The 22688-nt window shown below is 42.0% G+C and overlaps 1 protein-coding gene across 1 annotated transcript in view; it reads right to left on the reverse strand.

The window, feature by feature from the left end:
• The window catches only part of casd1 (CAS1 domain containing 1), a 113639-nt gene that overhangs the window by 77129 nt on the left and 13822 nt on the right, over positions 1-22688 (reverse strand). Inside the window, exon 2 of the mRNA XM_072253428.1 lies at positions 4538-4634. Coding sequence (XP_072109529.1) covers positions 4538-4634 — 97 coding nt within the window. The remainder of the gene's footprint in view (positions 1-4537; positions 4635-22688) is intronic.

The following is a 22688-nucleotide window of genomic DNA, read 5'->3' on the forward strand; positions in this document are numbered from 1 at the left end:
CTTATCAGGGGTTGAACTACACCGACTGGGCCTCTGGCACTGAGTCTGCCGCTGTGGCTCAGAAAGGAAGGGGAGAAAAGAGAAGAGGACTGCATTAGTGACAGTGGATTCCATAGTTAGAGGAGTAAACATGAGATTCTGTGGATGTGACAAAGACACCCAAATGGTATGTTGCTTCCCAGGTGGCAAAATCGTCTCGAATTGGGTCCACGGCATTCTAAAAGGGGAGCATGAGCAGCCAGAAGTCTTGGTACATATTGGTATCAATGACATAGTAGGAAAAGCAAGGAGGCCCTGAAAAGAAACTTTAGGGAGCTAGGCAGAAGGCTGAAAAGCAGAACCTCCAGGGTAACAATCTCTGGAGTGCTACCTCTGTCATGCAGTGAGAGTAAGAATAGGATGATTTGACAGATGAATGCGTGGCTGAGAAACTGGTGCAGGGGGCAGGGTTTAAGATTCTCTGATCATCGATATGGCTTCAGGCGAAGGTATGACCTGTACAAAAGGGACGGGTTACCCCTGAACCTGAGGGGGCCAATATTCTAGCAGGCAGGTTGCAAGAGCTATTGAGGAGGGTTTAAACTAATTTTACAGGGGGATGGGACCCAGAGTGATCAGGCTGAGGAGAGGGCTGTTGGCTTACAAACAGAGGCAGTGTGCATTGAGACTGTCAGGAAGGATGGGCAGACGATAGAACAAAAATTCAGTCAGTGGGATGAGTTGCAGTGTAAAGGGGGACAAAAATCAAAGAGGGTGTTGCAGAGAGGATTGAAGGTTTCATATTTGAATGCATGCAGTATACAGAATAAAGATGATCTTATAGTGCGATTAGAGATAGGCAGGTATGATGTTGTAGGCACCACTGACTTGTTGCTGAAAAGAATATAGTTGGAAGCTTAATATCCTAGGACAGACATTGTATCGAAAGGGCAGGCAGATAGGCTCTGTTGATTAAAAAACAAAATCAAATCCTTAAAAAGAGGTGATATTGGATAGGAAGATATAGAATCCTTGTGGGTAGAGTTAAGAAACTGCAAGGGTAAAAAGACTATGATGGCCTCTGAACAGTAGCCAGGATGTGTGCTACAAATTACAATGGAAGATAGAAAAGGCTTGTCAAAAAGGCAACGTTACTATAATCATTAGAGATTTGCAATATTCAGACAGATTGGGAAAATCAGGTTGGTGCTGGATCCCAATAGACAAAGCCTACAAGGTGGCTTTTTTAGAGCAGCTCGTGGTCAAGCCCACTAGGAGACCAGCTATTCTCAATTAGGTGGTATATAATGAACTGGATTTGAGTAGGGAGCTTAAGGTTAAGGAAACCTTAGGAGGCAGTGATCATAATATGATGGAATTCACCCTGTATTTTGAGGGGGAGAAGCTAAAGACAGATGTGTTAGTATTACAGTTGAGTAGAATTACAGAGGCATGAGAGAGGAGCTAGCCAAAGTTGTTTGGAAGGGGACTCTAGCAGGGATGACAGCAGAACAGCACTGGCTGGAGGTTCTGAGAACAATCTGAAAGGCGCAGGATGGATACATCTCAAAGAAGTACTATTATTCTAAAAGGCAAGATGATGCAACCATGACTAACAAGTCAAAGCCAACATAAAAGCAAGAGAGGGTATATAATCAAGCAAAATCAGTGGGAAATTAGAGGATTGGGAAACTTATAAAAACAAATAGAAGGCAACTAAAAAAGCCTTAACAAGGGAAAAAAGATGAAATATGAAGGTAAGCTAGCCAACAATATCAAAGAGGATAGAAGTTTTTTTTTAAGATATATCAAGAGTAAAAGACAGGCAAGAGTAGATATTTGACCACTGGAAAATGACACTGGAGAGGAGGTAACGGTGTACAAGGAAATGGTAGACAAACTGAATAAGTATTTTACATCAGTCTTCGCTATGGAAGACACTAGCAGTATGATGGAAGTTCCACAGTGTCAGGGGCAGAAATTAGTGCAGTTGATATTACTAGGGAAAGGGTGCTTGGGAAAAATGAAAGGTCCTGCACACAAAAGAGTTTTGAAAGAGGTAGATGAAGACATTGTGGAGGCATTAGTACTGATCTTTCAAGAATCAACAGATTCTGGCATAGTTCCGGAGAACTGGAAAATTGCATATGTCAATCCACTCTTCAAGGCAGAAGAAAGGAAAGTATATGCCAGTTAGCCAGACTTCAGTATTTGGGAAAATGTTGGAGTCAATCATTGAGGATGTTGTTTCTGAATACTTGGGAGACAAATAATAAAATAGGCCATAGTCAGCATGATTTCTTTAAGGGAAACCCTTGCTTAACAAGCCCGTTAGAACTCTGAGGAAATAACAAGCAGGATAGTCAAAGAAGAATCACTGGATGTTGTGTACTTAAGGTTTTCAATAGGCCTTTGACAAGGTGCCCCACATGAAGCTGCTTAACAAGATAAGAACTCATGCATGGTATTACAGGAAAGATATAGGCATGGAAAGAGCATTGGCTGATTGGCAGGAGGCAAAGAGTAGAAATAAAAGGAGCTTTTCTGATTGGTTGGTGGTGACTAGTGGTATTGCCCAGGGGTTAGTGTGGGGACGGATTCTTTCTATGTTATATATCAATGATTTGGATGACGGATTTGATGGCTTTGTGGCCAAGTTTGCAGACGATACGGAGATAGGTGGAGATGCAGATAGTGTTGAGGAAGCAAGGACTTTGATAAATTAGGAAAATGGGAAAAGAAGTGGCAAATGGAATACAGTGTCAAGAAGTGCACTTTGGCAGAAGGAGAGAAAATTCTAAATATTGAGGAAATGGAAAAATCTGAGGTGCAAAGGGAACTGGGGGTCCTCGTGTAGGATTCCCTAAAGGGTAATTTGCAGGGTATGTCACTGGTGAGGATGGCAAATGCAATGCCGGCATTTATTGACAGGAATAGAGTGTAAGAACAAGGATATGATGCTGAGGCTTTATAAAGCATTGGTGGGGCCTTAGTTGGAGTACTGTGAACTGTTTTGGGCTCCTTAGTGAAGAAAGGATGTGCTGACATTGGAGAGGGTTCAGGGAAGGGTCACAAGAATGACTCTGAAAATGAAAAGCTTTTCGTATGAGGAGTGATTGATGGTTCTGGGCCTTTACGCTGGAATTTTGAAGAACGAGGGGTGATCTCATTGAAACCCATCAAAAGATGGAAGGCCTAAATAGAGTGGGCGTGGAGAGGATCATTCCTGTGGTATGAGAGTCTAGGACCAGAGGGGACAACCTCAGAATAGAGGGTCGTCCATTTAGAACAGAGATGAGGAATTTCTTTAATCAGAGAGTGGTGAACCTGTGGAATTAATTGCCACTGGTGGCTGTGGATAGCAGGTGACTGGGTTTATTTAACAGAAGATTGATAGGTTATTGATTAGTCAGGATGTGAAAGGTTACAGGAAAAAGGCAGGAGAAAGGTGTTGAGAGAGAAATGGATCAACCATGATGAAATGGCAGAGCAGATTTGATGGGATGAATGTCCCAATTCTGCCCCTACGTCTTATGGGTTAGTAATTTGTGGGCATGCTACATTGGCACCAGAAGCATGGCAACACTTGTGGGCTGCCCACAGCAGATCCTCAGACAGCATTGGTTGTTGAACGAAATGACACATTTCACTGTATGTTTTGATCGATGTACTTGTGACAAATAAAGCTAATCTTTAACATAATTTTCCCAACATAAAAACGAAGTTCCTTCAAGCAAATCAATGACTTGCCTTTCAGCCTTTTGGAAAGTGAACTCTGAAATGTACAATGCCTGGTTGGCTGATGCTGAGAACCTGAAATACAGATGAAAGTTCAGAGCCAGGAATGGCACAGAGTACACTAAATTTCTAGGTAACAGGAGAATGCAGTGCCTGTGTAAGCTTAGTCAAGGTTATAATTTTTTTTTTATCAGATAAAAGTGATGGTAACTACAATCTATATTTCTTTTCAGAAAGAAACTCAGATTTCTAACTGGGGATCCCTGACTTGTTCCTAAATCATAAGTGGTTTATTGGAGAAGAGCAGGGTGAAATAATCAGATGTATTGATATCCAAAATACTTCAACTAAAATACACCAAGATGACAATGGTTTCCGTTTTATTGTAGATGTTTGCTATTTCCTAATCATCTCATAACAGCTTGGCATTTTATACTATGGGGAATGCCATTACCATAGACCAGGAAAAAGGCTCTTTAGCCCACAATGCCCATACCAACCATAAAGCAATAGCCTCATTTTCTAGCACTTGGCAGATAGCTTTCTGTGCTGTGTGCTCATCTAGTTACTTAAATGTTATGAAAATCTGTGCCTCCACCAGTCCCTCAGGCTGTTTGTTCCAGGTTCTAACCACCTCTATGTGATAATGATCTTCCTCAGAAACCTTTAAACCTCTTACCGGTTATCTATACATCTCTGCTACGGGAAAGGTTCTTACTACCCAAGACCCTTGTAATTTTATATACTTTAATCATCTTCATTTGTGTTAATGTTACAATCCACAGAGAACTTTAAAGAGAATTAAATCAAAATCACTTGCCTAATTTTGTATTTGTGCATCATGCAGCCATTAGGTTGCCACACATTTTCACCAAGGAATCGGCCACTAGAAAGAAGCCATTCACAACTATCACCACCTAGAGAAAGGAAATCATAAATTTAAAATGATTATATAGTTCGCTCAATAATCATAACAGAAGACAGAGACCAAAACAAGCTGTCACAGGCAAATGCCAAGAACAAAACTGGGTAATGATTAAAATAAGCAAACTTGTGAGAAAGCTAAGGTAATCAATTACCGTGCAAACTTATGCCGCGGAATGGAAAAGAGATATTTATTTTGATAGACAAGATCATTATATAAACACACAGGATGCAACATTATTTGTTGATCTAGCTTTCTACCAGTACAGAGAAACATTCACTCATGACAACAATGTCAAGATGCAAGCCCAACCTTCTCCAACCACAAGTGACAAGATTGACCCTAAAGACTATTCCTACTGTAGTTTAATATGAAGGGAGTTTGAACTTACATCTTTATGCCCATTTAACACCAAATTTGCTTAAATGTTTATTGTTTTCTGATGATAGCATATAAATGCCTTTATAAAACTTCTGGGATTGCCCAATGATCAGTCTTCTGTATGCTTCCGAGACCATCTCCAACAGATACCGAAAGGCAGTTTTAAAAAAACCAGCTATATTCTCAATGCAAAATCCTCCAAATTCACTATGAAAAAAACCAAATGAAAGTCGGCGTCCCCTCCCAAGCCATTATCCCCACGATTATGTTAATTGCATTCACTGAACACCCCTGGATTCCCTAGGCCATGAATGCTTTAAAGTTCATTTACTGGATGTATATTTATAATGGGTATTGAGAACTTCTACCACAGAAAAAGCACATCACATCACCTCAGCCTCTTCCTGCCTCATCTGTGGAAGTCTTTGGTTCCCACATTGGACTTGTCAGTTACCTCTGAAACCATAAAACTGAAATGAATGCCAGTCCATAAGACATGGGAGCAGAATTAGGCCATTCAGCCCATCGAGTCTGCTCTGCCATTCCATCATGGCTCATTCCTGATCCCACTCAACCCCATACACCTACCTTCTTGCCATATCCTACATGATGCAGTTATAAGGGACTGCCAAAAATGTCCATTGGAAAATATTTTGAAAACTAAGAATTTGCTTCTCTTCAATATACAAATGCTGTACCTGAATTAAAACACTGTTTTGTGCTTTTTTAACTGTCCAATACATAGATCACTGCTTAAACTAGTTAAGTGCGTGGGAGTGCCAGACTGTCAAAAATGAAGCATTTTCTAAAACAAGTTTCAAACTTCGAGGTTCATTCATACTTTAACAATTCATCAAGTCCTGCGGCAAAACACTCAGTGCAGAGATTTCCCATCAGTGCATGTTTGGATATCTGGGCAGTAGATCTCAGATTCAGCAATTCCCCTGATTTAAATGGAGTAGAGCAGTACCAAAGTAGGTAAAGCTTATTAATTTATATGTTTTGAATTAACAACTTAAATCAAATAGCCAGCTTTATAAATTTAATTAAATTTGTTGGAATAGAACCGTACAGCACTGGACAGGCTAGTTGATTTGTTGGGTCAATCTTGATCCCAATTTATAATCAATGTTATCCTGCTGTGTATTCATCCATATCCTTCCCTTCTCTTTATATTCATGTCTAACTAAAACCCGTAAACTCTGCAAAACTGTCTGATTCCACTTCTGTCCCTGGTGACCTATCCCAGGCACAATCATTTTCCTGTGCTTTCAATTTTTAAAAATGTTCAATGATTTTTAAATCTCTCACCAGAATGATTATTTAAAGCAAATTAATTTTTGAATGTTTGTGAACATTCAAGAAAATCACTGACTTTAGGTCTTTTGACAGTTGTAATAATTGGTGAGCCTGATGGCATAGTTTATTCAATTTCAAGGTGATTTCGGAGAAACAAGGCTTGGTATTGTTAAGGAAATTATCCTGTGCCTTGCAGGATCCCACCACCGGGAGCTGTCTTGGAGATCAAATTGACACTGCAGCTTAAGTACAAGTAGGGGAGCAGTGAGCATGGGTACTGATGTAGTTTATACAGAACCACTCATGAGCCAGTCCTTAGGCTCTAGGCCTTCCATGGACAAACAAACAAACATAACATCTTTTTATTTGGAAATAGTTTGGAAAATGTATAACTTGGTGGTTGATGGTTGGGTTCAGTTGCTCTCCTATCTAGGAAATATGCTTGCAAATATTTCGTCACCATAGGAGACATCATCAATGCGCTATTAACTGTGGTGTCCTCCAAATGCTTGGTCATTATATTTTATCAATCAGCTGATTGATTATCATTACGGAAACTCAATTGTGATGCAGGAAGGAAGTCCCATCACTGATTGGTTGTGTGGCAAACTTCGTCAGCTTTGGTCTGGAATTTTGCCCACACTGGCTCATGAACAGGATCAAGGTCTACATGTCTGTTTACAGAATCGTCCGCAGAAAAGCATGCTTCCAGGAATTCTCTTGCATCCCGCACGTTGGCTTGCACTATGACTTTCACTGATGTCCAGTCAAATGTGTGCCCCTCTTGATCTTCATGGGTAGAGACTAGGGAGAGCTGGTCGTGCAGCTTGACAGCCAATTGATGTTCATGGATCCTTGTGGATAGTTTTCTCCCAGTTTGGCCGAAGTAATACTTGCTGCATTTCCTGCATTGGATTTTGTAGACCACATTGGTCTAGTCCAATTGCTTGGTTCGTTCTTTTGGTCTGCAAAGTAGCCTCCTCAACATTGCTGTTGGCTTAAGCGTGAATGAAATTGTATGTTCCTCAAGCAGTCAGGCTATCATTTCCAAGGTATTTCAAATGTATGGAACACAAACCTTTTGGTCACTTCTTCGTTGGTACGTTGTCAACCTTGTAGGTATCTTGGTAGAAGTTCTGTAGGTATCCATTTCATGCACATACTTTAGAGATGTTTCTCCTCTTCATTCTTTAGTTCTGCTGTGCTACAGTGGGTCTTTGGTCTTCAGAACAAAGTTTTGGTACTGCTCTTCTTGTGTGCATTTGGGTGGCTGCTATGATAGTTTAGGATCTGATCTGTATGAGTTCCCTTACAACAAATGGAAGTTTCCAAAATACTCTCTGCGTATCTACTGACAAGCACATCCAAGAATGCTAGTTTCCTGTTTGTTTCCATTGTGAACTTAATATCAAACACATCAGTGATTAGTTTATAAGTTCTTTCAATTTTGCTGTGGTTTACTATGACAAATGTAACATCAATGTAACTGACTGTTAGGGTTTATCATCGCAATATCGTCTTTTCTAACTTTTGTCCTCCACTGCGAACCCGGAGATGGGCAAACCCATTGGTGTCCCTTTCAGCTGTTTGCAAAGTGTACCTTTAAATTTATAGTATGTGTATAAGCAGAATTCTACCAGCTTGCATATGCTACCTTTGCTTAGTCTCCCATCGTTTGCTTCTTCACTGGGATGCAGTTCTATTAGTTACTTTGGCTAGTCCAAGATTGATGGAGGTGAACAGAGAGGTGACATCAAAAGTGATCATTGCCTTGTCCTCATCTATGCAGATGTTGTTCAGTTTGTTCAAGAATCATTGTGTGTTATTTATTGAGTGTTCATATTCCCTCTATTAGATATCGAAGACGCAGCCACACTTCTCTCGCTAACTTGTTAAGTGGGGAAACCCAGTAATGATACAATTGGACACAAGTGTGTTTCTGCTTTGTGAACCTTTAGAAGGCTGTAGAATCGTGCAATGTTAGCATCATTTGCCTTCATTCTCCAAAGCTCATCTTCTGTGAGTTGCTGCAGGTCCTGAAGGTGTTTCAGATAAACAGCCTAGTAAACCTCTATACTATTTACAAGCCAGTGCGAACAAAATCTTTGTTAGCCTTCTCCCTGCCCTAGCCACTCCTGCTAAGCTTCTGATCGTACTTCTGTGTTCATCTGCTTTGTCAGTTTTACTCCTTCAGAAATACTGAATATGTTTACTACTTTCCTGTGTTATCGGCTTTTGAAATAATATCAGCACATCTACAGACTGCATCATGCCAAACATTATCTATTCTCATAGTTGTCCTGCTCCAGATTTCTCATCTTATAGCTATGTTGGAAACTTTTCACCTTGTGCTCTGCTGATTATTATCTGCACTGTCTATCACCATTCTGCTTTTGATTCTGATCTACAGCAAATACCTTTGCTTTGTCACTTTGTTTGATTCCTTTCATCATTGCCCACACCTTGTACTTTCATGTATGTTCTACTTCCATGGCTATACTCCTACTTCTGGCGTACAGGCAGTGACTAAAGACCACAGCACCAGTGGAGAGAATCAAGGAGGTATAGTCAAGGGAGGCAAAAGGACACTTACAGGACTGCTTTGATTCAGTGGATTGGACATTATTCAGCGATTCATCTTCAAATCTCAATGAATACGCCACAATTGTCACAGACTTCATTAAGACCTATGTGAATAAGTGTGTGCCTTCTAGATATGCCCAAACCAAAAAAACGGCATGAACCAGGAGAATGTGATGAATGCATAGACCGCTGAAGACCAGAGCGGTAGCATTCAAGACTAGTGATCTAGAACCATACAAGAAGTCCAGGTATGACCTATGGAAGGTTACAGACAGAACTGGATGCACATCAACTCTGGCAGGGTTTGCAGACCAATACTTCTTACAAGGTGAAATCTAACATCATAAATGGTTGAGATGCTTCACTCCCAAATGAGCGCAATGCCTTTTATGCACATCTTGAACTGCGCAAATCCCTGCAGCATCTGGCAACCCTGTGATCTCTGTCTCAAGAGAGTGAACCCTCAAGGCATCAGGCCCCAATTGTGTAGCTGGTAGGGCTCTGAAAACCTGTGCCAACCAACTGGTAGGAGTACTCAACGGCATCTTCAATCTCTCACTGCTGCAGTCAGAGGTTCCCAACTGCTTCAAAAGGGCAATAATCATACCAGAGCTCAAGAAGAGCAGGGAGAGCTGCCTTAATGACTATCGCCCAGTTGCACTCACATCTACTGTGATAAAAATGCTTTGAGAGGTTGGTCATGACCATAATCAACTCCTGCCTAAACAAGAACCTGGCCCCACTGCAATTTGCCCATCACAATAGGTCTTGTCGTCTTTCACTAACAAGGTATGATTTGGGTTGTGTAGAACATTTCAAGGATATGATGATTGTAGGAAACTAGCTATCAAGAACCTGATGGCGAGGGACTTCAGCCCCTGTACCTCCTACCCAATGGCAGCAAAGATTTGACCCAGATTTTCCGAATCGCCAAAGATAGATGCCATCTTCTTGAGGTACCTTCTGTACATATTTCTTATGCCATCATGCCAGCAATAATGTTTCTACTTGTATTACTCCAATTACTCCCATCTCCCATTTCACAAACTTCCTTTTTGTTTTCTCTACCTCCACCCCATTAACTGAAACCTAAAGCTAGTGTCATTACTAACTTTCCTGGTTTGGATGAAAAGTACAAATAACAGCTAGGTTTCTCTGTCTCTGAAGATGCTACCATAATCCAATGTTTTACTTCACCAATAATCAGAGTACTGACAGAGCAGAGAAAAATTTCAGAGACTATTTCAATTTATCTTCTATATTACTATATTTAATGCAATGGATCTACAGTCTAAATATCTGCCACAGCTGCCTCTAAGCTCTAGAAATCAGAGATTAATTAGTGCTAAGTGCTGTTCATGTGTTCTGCCTATGACAATGTGGGTTTTTTCTGGGCTCTCCAGTTCCCTCCCAAGTTGGGAAAGGCTCTTTACTGTCTGGCAACTAGTAGGAAAGAAGTAATAAGAAAGTATGGAGAATAAAATGAAATTAGTATAAGATCAGTATGAATGGGAACTCAAATGGGTCAAAATGGACCATGGACCGTTTATTGGTTTATTGGTAACCTGAAAACATCCAAAATGTGAATGATTTTACGATTCATGCTGAAGTGAATCACAAGTCCAATTAAGCAGTTTTGTGAACTTCCATTTTAATTTTAAGCCATTGTTAGATGGTTTGATGGTGTGTAGAAAGCAGTGTGGTAAGTACCAAGTATAGCAGCTTCATATTAGCATTTCTGCCCTGGGAAAAATTCTCTGGCTGTCCGCTTTATCGGTGCCTCTTATCATTAGAACCTAGGCGTCCCTCTGCAACTGAATCCTCAGCTTCTTAACTAGAAGATCACAATCTGTGCAGACTGGAAATAACATCTCCACCTCACTGACAATTAATACTGGTGCTCCACGGGCATGTGTGCTTAGCCCACTGCTCTACTCTCTCCACATCCATGACCGTGTGGCTAGGCACAGCTCAAACAGCATCTATAAATTTGCTGATGATACAACTGTTGTTGGCAGAATTTCAGATGGTGACGAAAGGGCATAGAGGAGCAAGATATACCAGCTGATGGAGTGGCATTGCAGCAACAAGCTTGCACTCAATGTCAGCAAGACCAAAGAGATGATCGTGGACTTCAGGAAGGGTAAGACAAGGGAACACACATCAATCCTCAGAGGGATCACAGCTGGAGAGAGGGAGCAATTTCAAGTTCCTTGGTGACAATATTTCTGAGGACCTAACCTCTGAGTCTGAGGCCTCCATCAGTCAGAGTTGACCATGGATATTGCATCCTAGCTCTCTAAATATGCAAGTGGGGGCTATAAGATATGGAGAGCAAGCTGTTGCACATGTAGCAAACTCCCCCTCTCCATGCATTTGATGAACCCAAAGGATTGGCAGAGACCAACAGAGTTTGGTACCAGCTGAGTAGCAGGAGTTGCCAGTCAACGTTGAACTCAATGTACCACTACCTTAGGGACTCCAGCTCCGGATTTTTCCCCTCAGGGTTACTCCTGAGACCTTCCCCATGAGTGGATATAGCCGCAAGGCAGCAGAAGTTTGAGATGCCTGTCCCCATTACCACCCCTGGCTACAACAACCTTAAGGAACCGGACCTGACCTGGATGCAACATATTGATGCAGCTATAAAGAAGGCATGACAGCAGCTATATTTCATTAGGAGTTTTAGATTTGGTTTGTCAACTAAAAACTCAAAAATTTCTACAAATGTAGTGTGGAAAGCATCCTGACTGGCTGCATCACAGTCTGGTATGGTGGGGGGGGGGGGGGCGGAGGTGGAGAGAACTACCGTACAGGATTGAAGTAAGTTGTAGAAAGCTGTAAAATTCATCAGCTCCATCATGGGTACTAGCCTCCATAATGTTTAACACGTCTTCAAGGAGCAGTGCCTCAGGAAGGCAGTGTCCATCATTAAAGAGCCCCACCACCCTGGATGTGCCCACTCCTCGTTGTTACCATCTGGAAAAAGGTACAGGAACAGCTTCTTCTCTTCTGCCATCTGATTTCTAAATGGACATTGAACCCATGAACACAACCTCACCACTTATTTTTTATTTCTCTTATTTTGCACTACCTACTTTAACTTAACTATTTAATAGACATACATATACTTAATGTAACTCAATATTTTTCTTTATATTTATCATGTATTTCATTGCACTGCTGCCATAAAGTTAATAAATTTCACGACGTATGCCGGTGATATTAAATCTGAATCTTATTTTGTACACCTCGATAATGTCACCTCTCATCATCCTCCTCTCCAAAGAGAAAAACTCTAGCTTGCTCTTTAGACATACTCTCTAATCCAGGTAGCACCATGGTAAATCTCTGTCTTCTCTCTAAAGCTTCTATATCCTTCCTATAATGAGAAGATCAGAGTATGGTCTAAACAGTTTTATAAACCTGCAAAATTACTTCACAGCTCTTGAACTCAGTTCCCTGACAAATGAAGGCCAACAATCCATAAGCCTTCTTAAACACATTATCAATTTGCACCAAAAATTTGAGGGATCTATGGTCTTGAAATCCAAGAGCCCTCTGTTACTTCACACTATTAAGAATTCTGTCATTGACACTGTGTTCTGCCTTCAAATTCAATCTTGCAAAGTAAATCACTCAATCAAGCTTGTGAGGCAGGATCTGCCACTCAAATTCACAGTCGACGTTTCGGGCCAAGACACTTCAGCACGACTGGAGAAAAAAAAGTTGAGTAGAGTTAACAAGTGGGGGGAGGGGAGCGAAGGGAGAAACACAAGGTAATAGGTGAAACCGAGATGGAGGAGTGGTGAAGTAGAGAGTTGAAAGTTGATTGGTGAAAGAAATATAGGGCTGGAGAAGGGGGATTCCAATCAGAGTGGATAGAAGCCATGGAAGAAAGAAAAGGTGGGAGGAGCACCAGTGGGAGACAATGGGCAGGCAAGGAGGTAAGGTGAGACAGGGAATAGGGGATGAGGAATGGTGAAGAGTGGGGGCCATTACCAGAAGTTCGAGAAATCAACATTCATGCCATCAGGTTGGCTAACCAGATGGAATACAAGGTGGTGTTCCTCCAACCTGAGCGTGTCCTCATTGCAACAATGGAGCAGGCCATGGATAGACATATCAGAATGGGAATGAGAAATGGAATTAAGATGGATAGCCACTGGGAAATCCTGCCTTTGCTAGCGGATGGAGCTTAGGTGCTCGCGAAGCAATCTCCCAATCCCTGCCGACTCTCCCATCTTATTTTTCTTCCACAGTCTTCTACCCTCTCCTATCAGATTCTCCCTTCTCCAGACCTGTATCTCTTTCACCAATCACCTTCCCAGCTCTTTACTTCACTCCTCCCCCTCCTGGTTTCACCTATCACCTTGTGTTTCTCCCTCCCCTTCCCCCCACCCTTTAACTCTACTCAACTTTTTTTTTCTTCAGCCCTGCTGAAGGGTCTTGGCCCGAAACATCGACTGTATTCCCCCTCCCCCCATAGATGCTGCCTGGCCTGCTGAGTTCCTACAGCATTTTGTGTATTGCTCCACTATCTCTAAGCATGGTTGAACAACAAAGTGAAGTAACAAGTTATTTCTGAGCCTTAACTGTGTGGAAGCCAAATAAAGTTTTATCATAAATTAAGTTAAGCACTGAAGGGCTACACAAAATAAAAATGTAAGTGACATACTGGTATCTGCTACATTAAATGTTTATCTTGAGAAACAGACTGCAAAACTGCTGCAGGAAAGTACAATTTATTTGCAGTTAATAGAAAAGATGTTGTTCCTAAGCAAACTTAATAATGCAGAGGAAGAAGTTCACTTTTGCCACCACATTCACAGGAACACACTTCCTGGAAAAGATGAATTAATAGCATGAGACAGCTAACATTGGATTTATTGACCATAACATAAGAGCCTTGAGGGAAGTTAGTGTGGATTGATACCTGGAAATATGATGTTGTAGCTTTTGGATTGATACCCGGAAATATGATGTTGTAGCTATTAGTGAAACATGGTTGCAGGAGGGGTGTGATTGGCAATTAAATATTCCAGGATTTCGTTGCTTCAGGTGTGATAGAATAGGAGGGGCAAGAGGAGGAGGTGTTGCATTGCTTGTCAATGAAAATATAACAGCGGTGCTCTGGCAGGACAGATTAGTGGACTCATCTAGGGAGGCTATTTGGGTGGAATTGAGCAATGGGAAAGGTGTAGTGATGCTTATAAGGGTGTACTATAGACCACCTAATGGGGACTGAGAATTGGAGGAGCAAATTTGTAAGGAGATAGCAGATATTTGTAGTAAGCACAAGGTTGTGATTGTGGGAGGTTTTAATTTTCCACACATAGACTGGGAAGCCCATTCTGTAAAAGGGCTGGATGGTTTGGAGTTTGTCAAATGTGTGCAGGATAGTTTTTTGCAGCAATACATAGAGGTACCAACTAGAGAAGGGGCAGTGTTGGATCTCCTGTTAGGGAATGAGATAGGGCAGGTGACAGAGGTATGTATTGGGGAGCACTTCGGGTCCAGTGATCACAATACCATTAGTTTTAATATAACTATGGAGAAGGATAGGACTGGACCCAGGGTTGAGATTTTTGATTGGAGAAAGGCTAACTTTGAGGAAATGTGAAAGGATTTAGGAGGAGTGGATTGGGAGAATTTGTTTTATGGGAAGGATGTAATAGAGAAATGGAGGTCATTTAAAGGTGAAATTTTGAGGGTACAGGATCTTTATGTTCCTGTTAGGTTGAAAGGAAAGGTTAAAAGTTTGAGAGAGCCATGGTTTTCAAGGGTTATTGGAAACTTGGTTTGGAAAAAAGAGAGGGATCTACAATAAATATAGGCAGCTTGGAGTTAATGAGGTGCTCGAGGAATATAAAGAATGTAAAAAGAATCTTAAGAAATTAGAAAAGCTAAAAGAAGATACGAGGCTGCTTTGGCAAGTAAGGTGAAAATAAATCCAAAGGGTTTCTACAGTTATATTAATAGCAAAAAGATAGTGAGGGATAAAATTGGTCCCTTAGAGAATCAGAGTGGATGGCTATGTGCGGAGCCAAAAGAGATGGGGGAGATTTTGACCAATTTCTTTTCTTCAGTATTCAATAAGGAGAAGGATATTGAATTGTGTAAGGTAAAGGAAACAAGAAGGGTAGTTGTGGAAAGTATGACGATTAAAGAAGTATTGGCGCTTTTAAGGAATATAAAAGTGGATAAATCTCCAGGTCCAGACAAGATATTCCCTAGGACCTTGAGGGAAGTTAGTGTGGAAATAGCAGGGGCTCTGACAGAAATATTTCAAATATCATTATAAACAGAGATGGTGCCGGAGGATTGGTGTATTGCTCATGTTGTTCCATTGTTTAAAAAGGGTTCTAAGAGTAAACCTAGCAATTATCGGCCTGTGAGTTTGACATCAGTGGTGGGTAAACATAATCATAGTCATACTTTATTGATCCCGAGGGAAATTGGGTTTCGTTACAATTGTACCAAACAAGAATAGAGTATAAATATAGCAATATAAAACCATAAATAATTAAATAATATGTAAATTATGCCAGATGGAAATAAGTCCAGGACCAGCCTATTGGCTCAGGGTGTCTGACCCTCCAAGGGAGGAGTTGTGAAGTTTGATGGCCACAGGCAGGAATGACTTCCTATGACGCTCAGTGTTGCACCTCAGCGGAATGAGTCTCTGGCTGAATGTACTCCTGTGCCTAACCATAACATTATATAGTGGACGGGAGACACTGTCCAAGATGGCATGCAACTTGGACAGCATCCTCTTTTCAGACACCACCATCAGAGAGTCCAGTTCCATCCCCACAACATCACTGGCCTTACAAATGAGTTTGTTGAGTTTGTTGGTGTCTGCTACCCTCAGCCTGCTATCCCAGCACACAACAGCAAACATGATAGCACTGGCCACCACAGACTCGTAAAACATCCTCAGCATCGTCTGACAGATGTTAAAGGACCTCAGTCCCCTCAGGAAATAGAGACGGCTCTGACCCTTCTTGTAGACAACCTCAGTGTTCTTTGACCAGTCCAGTTTATTGTCAATTTGTATCTCCAGGTATTTGTAATCCTCCACCATGTCCACATTGACCCCCTGGATGGAAACAGGGGTCACCGGTGCCTTAGCCCTCCTCAGGTCCACCACCAGCTCCTTAAGTCTTTTTCACATTAAGCTGCAGATAATTCTGCTCACACCATGTGACAAAGTTTCCTACCGTAGCCCTGTACTCAGCCTCATCTCCCCTGCTGATGCATCCAACTATGGCAGAGGTGTAAATGGTGAAGAGAAAGGGAGACAAGACAGTCCCCTGTGGAGCCCCAGTGCTGCTGATCACTCTGTCAGACACACAGTGTTGCAAGCACACGTACTGTGGTCCGCCAGTCAGGTAATCAAGAATCCATGACATCAGGAAAGCATCCACCTGCATCACTGTCAGCTTCTTCCCCAGCAGAGCAGGGCGGATGGTGTTGAACGCACTGGAGAAGTCAAAAAACATGACCCACAGCGCTCGCTGGCATGTCCAGGTGGGCATAGACACGGTTCAGCAGGTAGACGATAGCATCCTCAACTCCTAGTCGGGGCTGGTAGGCGAACTGGAGGGCTAACCATAGGCCAGAGCAGCTGCAGAACAAGTCTCTCCAGGGTCTTCATGATGTGGGAGGTCAATGCCACCGGTCTGTAGTCATTGAGGCCACTGGAGCACGGCGTCTTCAGCACAGGGACGAGGCAGGACGTCTTCCACAGCACAGGAACCCTCTGGAGACTCAGGCTCAGGTTGAAGACATGGTGAAGTACTCCACATAGCTGAGGGCACAGGCTTTGAGCACCCTGGTGCTGACACCATCCGGGCCTGTAGCCTTGCTTGGGTGGAGACTACGTGTGAAGCCCACCATGGCGGTTTCGTGTGGGGGGAGGGATACAGTCATGAGAGCAGCGTGGGGGACTGTGAGGAGGGGTAGGAGGGGAGAGTGGAATATGTGTTGGTTGGGGGCCGACAACAGATGAATCATGTGGGGGATGGGCAGGGGCCACAATGTCAAATCTGTTAAAGAACAGGTTAAGTTTGTTGGCCCTGTCCACACTGCCTTCAGCTCCTCTGCTGCTAATTTGCCGGAACCCAGTGATGGTCCTCATCCCACTCCAGACCTCTCTCATGTTGTTCTGCTGGAGTTTCCACTCAAGCTTCCTCCTATACCTGTCTTTAGCCTCCCTGATCCTGGCTTTCAGGTCCCTCTGTATTGCCCACAGCTCCTCCCTAGTTCCATCTCTAAACACCTTTTTAGCGTTCAGGATGTCCTTAATGTCATTTGTTACCCATGGCTTGTTATTTGAATAACAAAGGACAGTAAATTGATGGGAAGTATTCTTAGAGATGGTATATATAATTATCTGGATGGACAGGGTCTGATTAGGAACAGTCAACATGGATTTGGGCGTGAAAGGTCATGTTTGACAAATCTTACTGAATTTTTTGATGAGGTTACTAGGAAAGTTGACTAGGGTAAAGCAGTGGATGTTGTCTATATGGATTTCAGTAAGGCCTTTGACAAGGTTCCACACGGAAGGTTAGTTAGGAAGGTTCAATCGTTAGGCATTAATATCGAAGTAGTAAAATGGATTCAGCAGTGGCTGGATGGGAGCAGCCAGAGAGTAGTGGTGGATTACTTTGTGTCAGATTGGAGGACGGTGTCCAGTGGTGTGCCTCAGAGATCTGTACTGGGTCCAATGTTGTTTGTCATATATATTAATGATCTGGATGATGGGGTGGTAAATTGGATTAGTAAGTATGCAGATGATACTAAGATAGGTAACGTTGTGGATAATGAAGTAGGTTTTCAAAGCTTGCAGAGAGATTTAGGCCAGTTAGAAGAATGGGTTGAAAGATGGCAGATGGAGTTTAATGCTGAAAAATGTGAGGTGCTATATTTTGGTAGGACTAATCAAAATAGGACATACATGGTAAATGGTAGGGCACTGAAGAATGCAGTAGAACAGAGGGATCTAGGAATAATGGTGCATAGTTCCCTGAAGGTGGAATCTCATGTGGATAGGGTGGTGAAGAAAGCTTTTGGTATGCTGGCCTTTATTAATCAGAGCATTGAGTATAGGAGTTAGGATGTCATGTTGAAATTGTATAAGGCATCGGTAAGGCCAAATTTGGAGTACTGTGTACAGTTCTGGTCACCGAAGTATAGGAAAGATGTCAATAAAATTGAGAGAGCACAGAGGAGATTTACTAGAATGTTGCCTGGGTTTCATCTCCTAAGTTACAGAGAAAGGTTGAACAAGTTGGGTCTTTATTCTTTGGAGCGTAGAAGGTTGAGGGGGGACTTGATAGAGGTATTTAAAACTATGAGGGGAATAGATAGAGTTGACGTGGATAGGCTTTTTCCATTGAGAGTCGGGGAGATTCAAACAAGAGGACATGAGTTGAGTTAAAGGCCAAAAGTTTAGAGGTAGCATGAGGGGGAACTTCTTTACTCAGAGAGTGGTAGCTGTGTGGAACGAGCTTCCAGCAGAAGTGGTTGAGGCAGGTTCGTTGTTGTCGTTTAAAGTTAAATTGGATAGCTATATGGACAGGAAAGGAATGGAGGGTTATGGGCCGAGTGCAGGTCGGTGGGACTAGGTGAGAGTAAGAGTTCGGCACGGACTAGAAGGGCCGAGATGGCCTGTTTCCGTGCTGTAATTGTTATATGGTTATAAATAGGAGCAGCAGTAGGCCATCTGGCCCATCGAGCTTGCTCTGCCGTTCAATAAGATCATGACTAATCTGGCCATGGACTCATCTCCACCTACTTGCCTTTTCCCCATAACCTTTAATTCCCCTACTATGCAAAAATATATCCAACCTTGTCTTAAATATATTTATGATGTAGCACCCACTACTTCATTGGGCAGAGAAATTCAGAGATTCACCACTCTCTGCGAAAAGCAGTTCCTCCTCATCTCCACCCTAAATTTACTCCCCCAAATCTTGAGGTTTTATCCCCTAGTTCTAGTCTCACTGACCAGTGGAAACAACTTCCCTGCTTCTACCTTATCTACCCCTTTCATAATTTTGTTTCTATAAGAGCTCCTCTCATTCTTCTGAATTCCAGTGAGTACAGTCCCAGGTGACTCAATCTCTCCTCATAGTCTAACCCCCTCATCCCTGGAATCAACCTGGCGAACCTCCTCTGCACCGTCAGTACATCTTTCTTCAAGTAAGGAGACAGAACTGTACGCATGTGCAGCTCACCAGTACCCTGTACAGCTGCAGCATAACCTCCCTGCTCTAAAATTCAATCCCCCGCCAACATTCCATTTGTCTTCTTGATCGCCTGCTGCACCTGCAAACAATCTGTTGTGATTCATGCACAAGCATTCCCAAGTCCCTCTGCGCAGCAGCATGCTGCAATTTTTTACCATTTAAATTATAATCTGCTCTTTCATTTTCCCTTCCTGCAATCGTGCAATGTGCAAACACAACTGACACATTAGAGCTTCAATGACTCTTATGGCCAAGATTGTTCACTCTAGTCTGCTACAGAGAGCAAAAGAACTTGTCCATTCTTTACAGAAGTAACAAATAGATTGCTAAGACTGGAGTGCAGTTCAATAATCAAAGTTCAAAGTAAAAACTATCAGAGTATATTACATGTCACCACATACAGCCTGAGATTCTTCTTCTGCGGGCATACTTAGCAAATCTGTATGTAGCCCCCCGGCCAGCCTCAGGGTCGCTTAGCTCCCTGTCATCTAGGGAAACAGCCCTCGGCCCCGCCAAACTGGGTAATAAATTTGTGTGGATGCTGTGTGATGTACCCCACCCTGCCCAAATAACAGACAATACATCAGATACGATTAAATGATTTACAGTTTATAGATATTACTGGAACTATATAATTAAGAGAGACTAAAATATAAAAAGAAAATAAAAGGCGCCACACTTATCAAAGTTCAATCTTTTCGTGCACAAACAGTTGGAGCTCAGGACTGTTCTTCTTCACCCTGTGACCCCTCGAACCACCTCGACCGGCTACCTGGGACCAACAACGGTGGTCAACCAGACGCTCCACACGAGTCCATCTCCGTCTCCTCGCCGAACGCCCCGCTCGGGGTCTGACCCCGTTAGCGGACTCACAGCACCTGGTCCATCCTGTCTCTCTCTCTCTCCCGCCTTCTCCCCCAAAACCCCACGCATACAATATCTTACAGGCACACCAAAACCATAACAACTATCCCAGTCGGTTCGTAACACCTTCTTATCAGTAACGTGATCCAAACAAACTGCTAGCGGGAGGACTTTCTCAGCAGTTAACATAACAAAGAAGTCCTTTCAATTATAACATAACAAAGAAGCCATTTTACTTAGACTACGCAGCGACAAAAAAGAAACCCCTTACATATAGAACAGTAACTGTAAACAGGATCTATAAACTGTAAACATCAGGAACTGAAAACTGTAAACAAATTGTGCAAATGCAAATAATAAATTAATAGCAATAAATAATAAGCATGAAATAACAAGAGAGTCCTTAAAGAGTGTAGTTATCCCCTTTTGTTCAAGAGCTTGATGACTGTTCTTGAACCTCATGGCACCTGTACCTTCTACATGATAGCAAGAGCAAGAAAAGAGCATGGCCTGGCTGGTGACGATCTTTGATGATGGATGCTGTTTTTCTACAGAAACATTTCATGTAGACATGCTCAATAGTTGGGAGGGCTTTACCTATGATATACTGGACCAAATCCACCTTTGGTAGGATTTTCCACTCAAAGGCACTGGTGTTCCCATACCAGGCCGTAATGCAGCAAGTCAGCACACTTTCCACTACACATCTAAAGAAATTTGCCAAGGTTTTTAATGATATGGCAAATATCCACAAACTCCTGAGGAAGTAGAGGCACTGTTGTGCTTTCTTCACAATTATATTTAAATGATGGGGTCAGGACAGGTCCTCTGGGATAGTGGCACTGAGAAATTTAATTCAATGAGGTAGAGGCGAAGAACTCTGTAGTACTGTGGTCTGCTGGAAAGCTGCAGGGCTCACTCCTCCTGGAGGATTGCTACCATAAACATGGGGATACAGGCAACATTGAAAAGTGCCTCATACAAGGAGATAAATTATCACATTTAGTGAATGAAGATAACTTGGAAAATTCCAAAACTTCACAATAAGTAGCAAGTATTATTATAGCATGCACAGGATATGAACGACAGAAATAACAAAATGAAGACAACATTGTGAAGCAGATTATTGTGACAGGAAAGCACCTATGATCTGCTATAGATGATGGATGAAAAGATTGGCTCCATAGTTATGAACTTGTTAAAGACACCCATGATGAAAACGGCAGTGATAAAGAAGAACACAAGAACATTAGGGAAGACTTGGAAGAAAATTGGGAGATCAGTGCTTACAATGCTTACAGCATAAATGTTCCATAAGTCACCAGAAGATAATAAGTATTTACCCTTTTCAAACAAAGCTTATTTGTGATTAAACTCCATCAGCAAGCTACTTTCTAATAAAGAAGTGTCAAGCATTTTTTTTTATTAATAACATCTTCTTATGTGCTCCCTTCCATCCCATTCAATGGGTTCTCAAGTGACTGATCGGATCCATCTGCTCTTCTATTTGTAGGCCAGGCATTTGAAATTTAGAAGTGGTTGCTTGGGAGGTAGTGCACACCTTATATAGGCAATAACTATATTTGGGGAAGAAGGGAGGGTTGCATTCCTAAATAAAGGCCATAATCATAATTTCCCATAAAGTGAAAACACTTATCTGCACATGTACCAAGAAGAGCTGGTTAGAAAAAAAATTTACTTTCTCTCCACATAAATTTTATAAGAGTTAATTTTTATTCCACATCTCAATTTTTTGGTAGTGATTTACAAACTCTGAAGACAAATTTCTGTTAACCTGCTGGATCAAGAGGGTCACCTGTACATCGCTAATATGCAAACTAAGGCTCTCAATGCCACCCTGAATGTTCCTTTCTTTTGTTACTTTCAGATAGATTCCAAGGAATCATTGGGTACTATTGTTCGTTCCTCAGTGGTGTGGAACTTCAGGCTTTTGTACCTCCTGCCCAATGGTAACCATGAGAAGATGGCATGACCCAGCTGGTGGAAATCTTTGATGATAGAGGTTGCTTCCTATTAATGGACCAATGGGAGGATCGGGGGTGGAGGGTGTAAAGAAGGGTTGTGCAGGGATGCATCTGTGATTTTTGGGTTCAATCCAATCCTCTCTGCTGCTCTCATACTCCAGTGCATTTGAGTTTCCTTACCAGGCCACGATACAACTGGTCAATATCTCCAGTAGTGAAGTCTTAATTACATCCAGCCCTGTTGGGTATGCCACATTGTTTAAGTGTGAGACATCAGACCACCAAAGCTTAATGCAGATTTGCAAAAACAATACCATCAACTCTCATCTATAATCCAAATGTATCCATAATCCAAATGTTGTGTGATCTTGAGCAATTTACGCTGGACATCACATTATACAGATAAATATCAGGAATAACCATCATTCCAATTCCTACGTCTATCACTTATTTTATATAATATCTCTAAAACATTATGATGCCTCATTGCACAAAATATAAGCCTTATCAAACTACGGCAGTCACACAAGTAGTATTAAATCAGGCAGCTAAAAGTTCAGGCAGAGATTTAACAGAACACACAAGTCCTCCCAGATTACAGCAAAGTTCTGTCCCCATTCCAAACAGTTTACAAATCAGAAACACAGCTACAAACCGACAGCCAAATAGCTACCA

The sequence above is a fragment of the Mobula birostris genome, chromosome 3, assembly GCF_030028105.1.
Source record: "Mobula birostris isolate sMobBir1 chromosome 3, sMobBir1.hap1, whole genome shotgun sequence".
NCBI lineage: Eukaryota > Metazoa > Chordata > Chondrichthyes > Myliobatiformes > Myliobatidae > Mobula > Mobula birostris.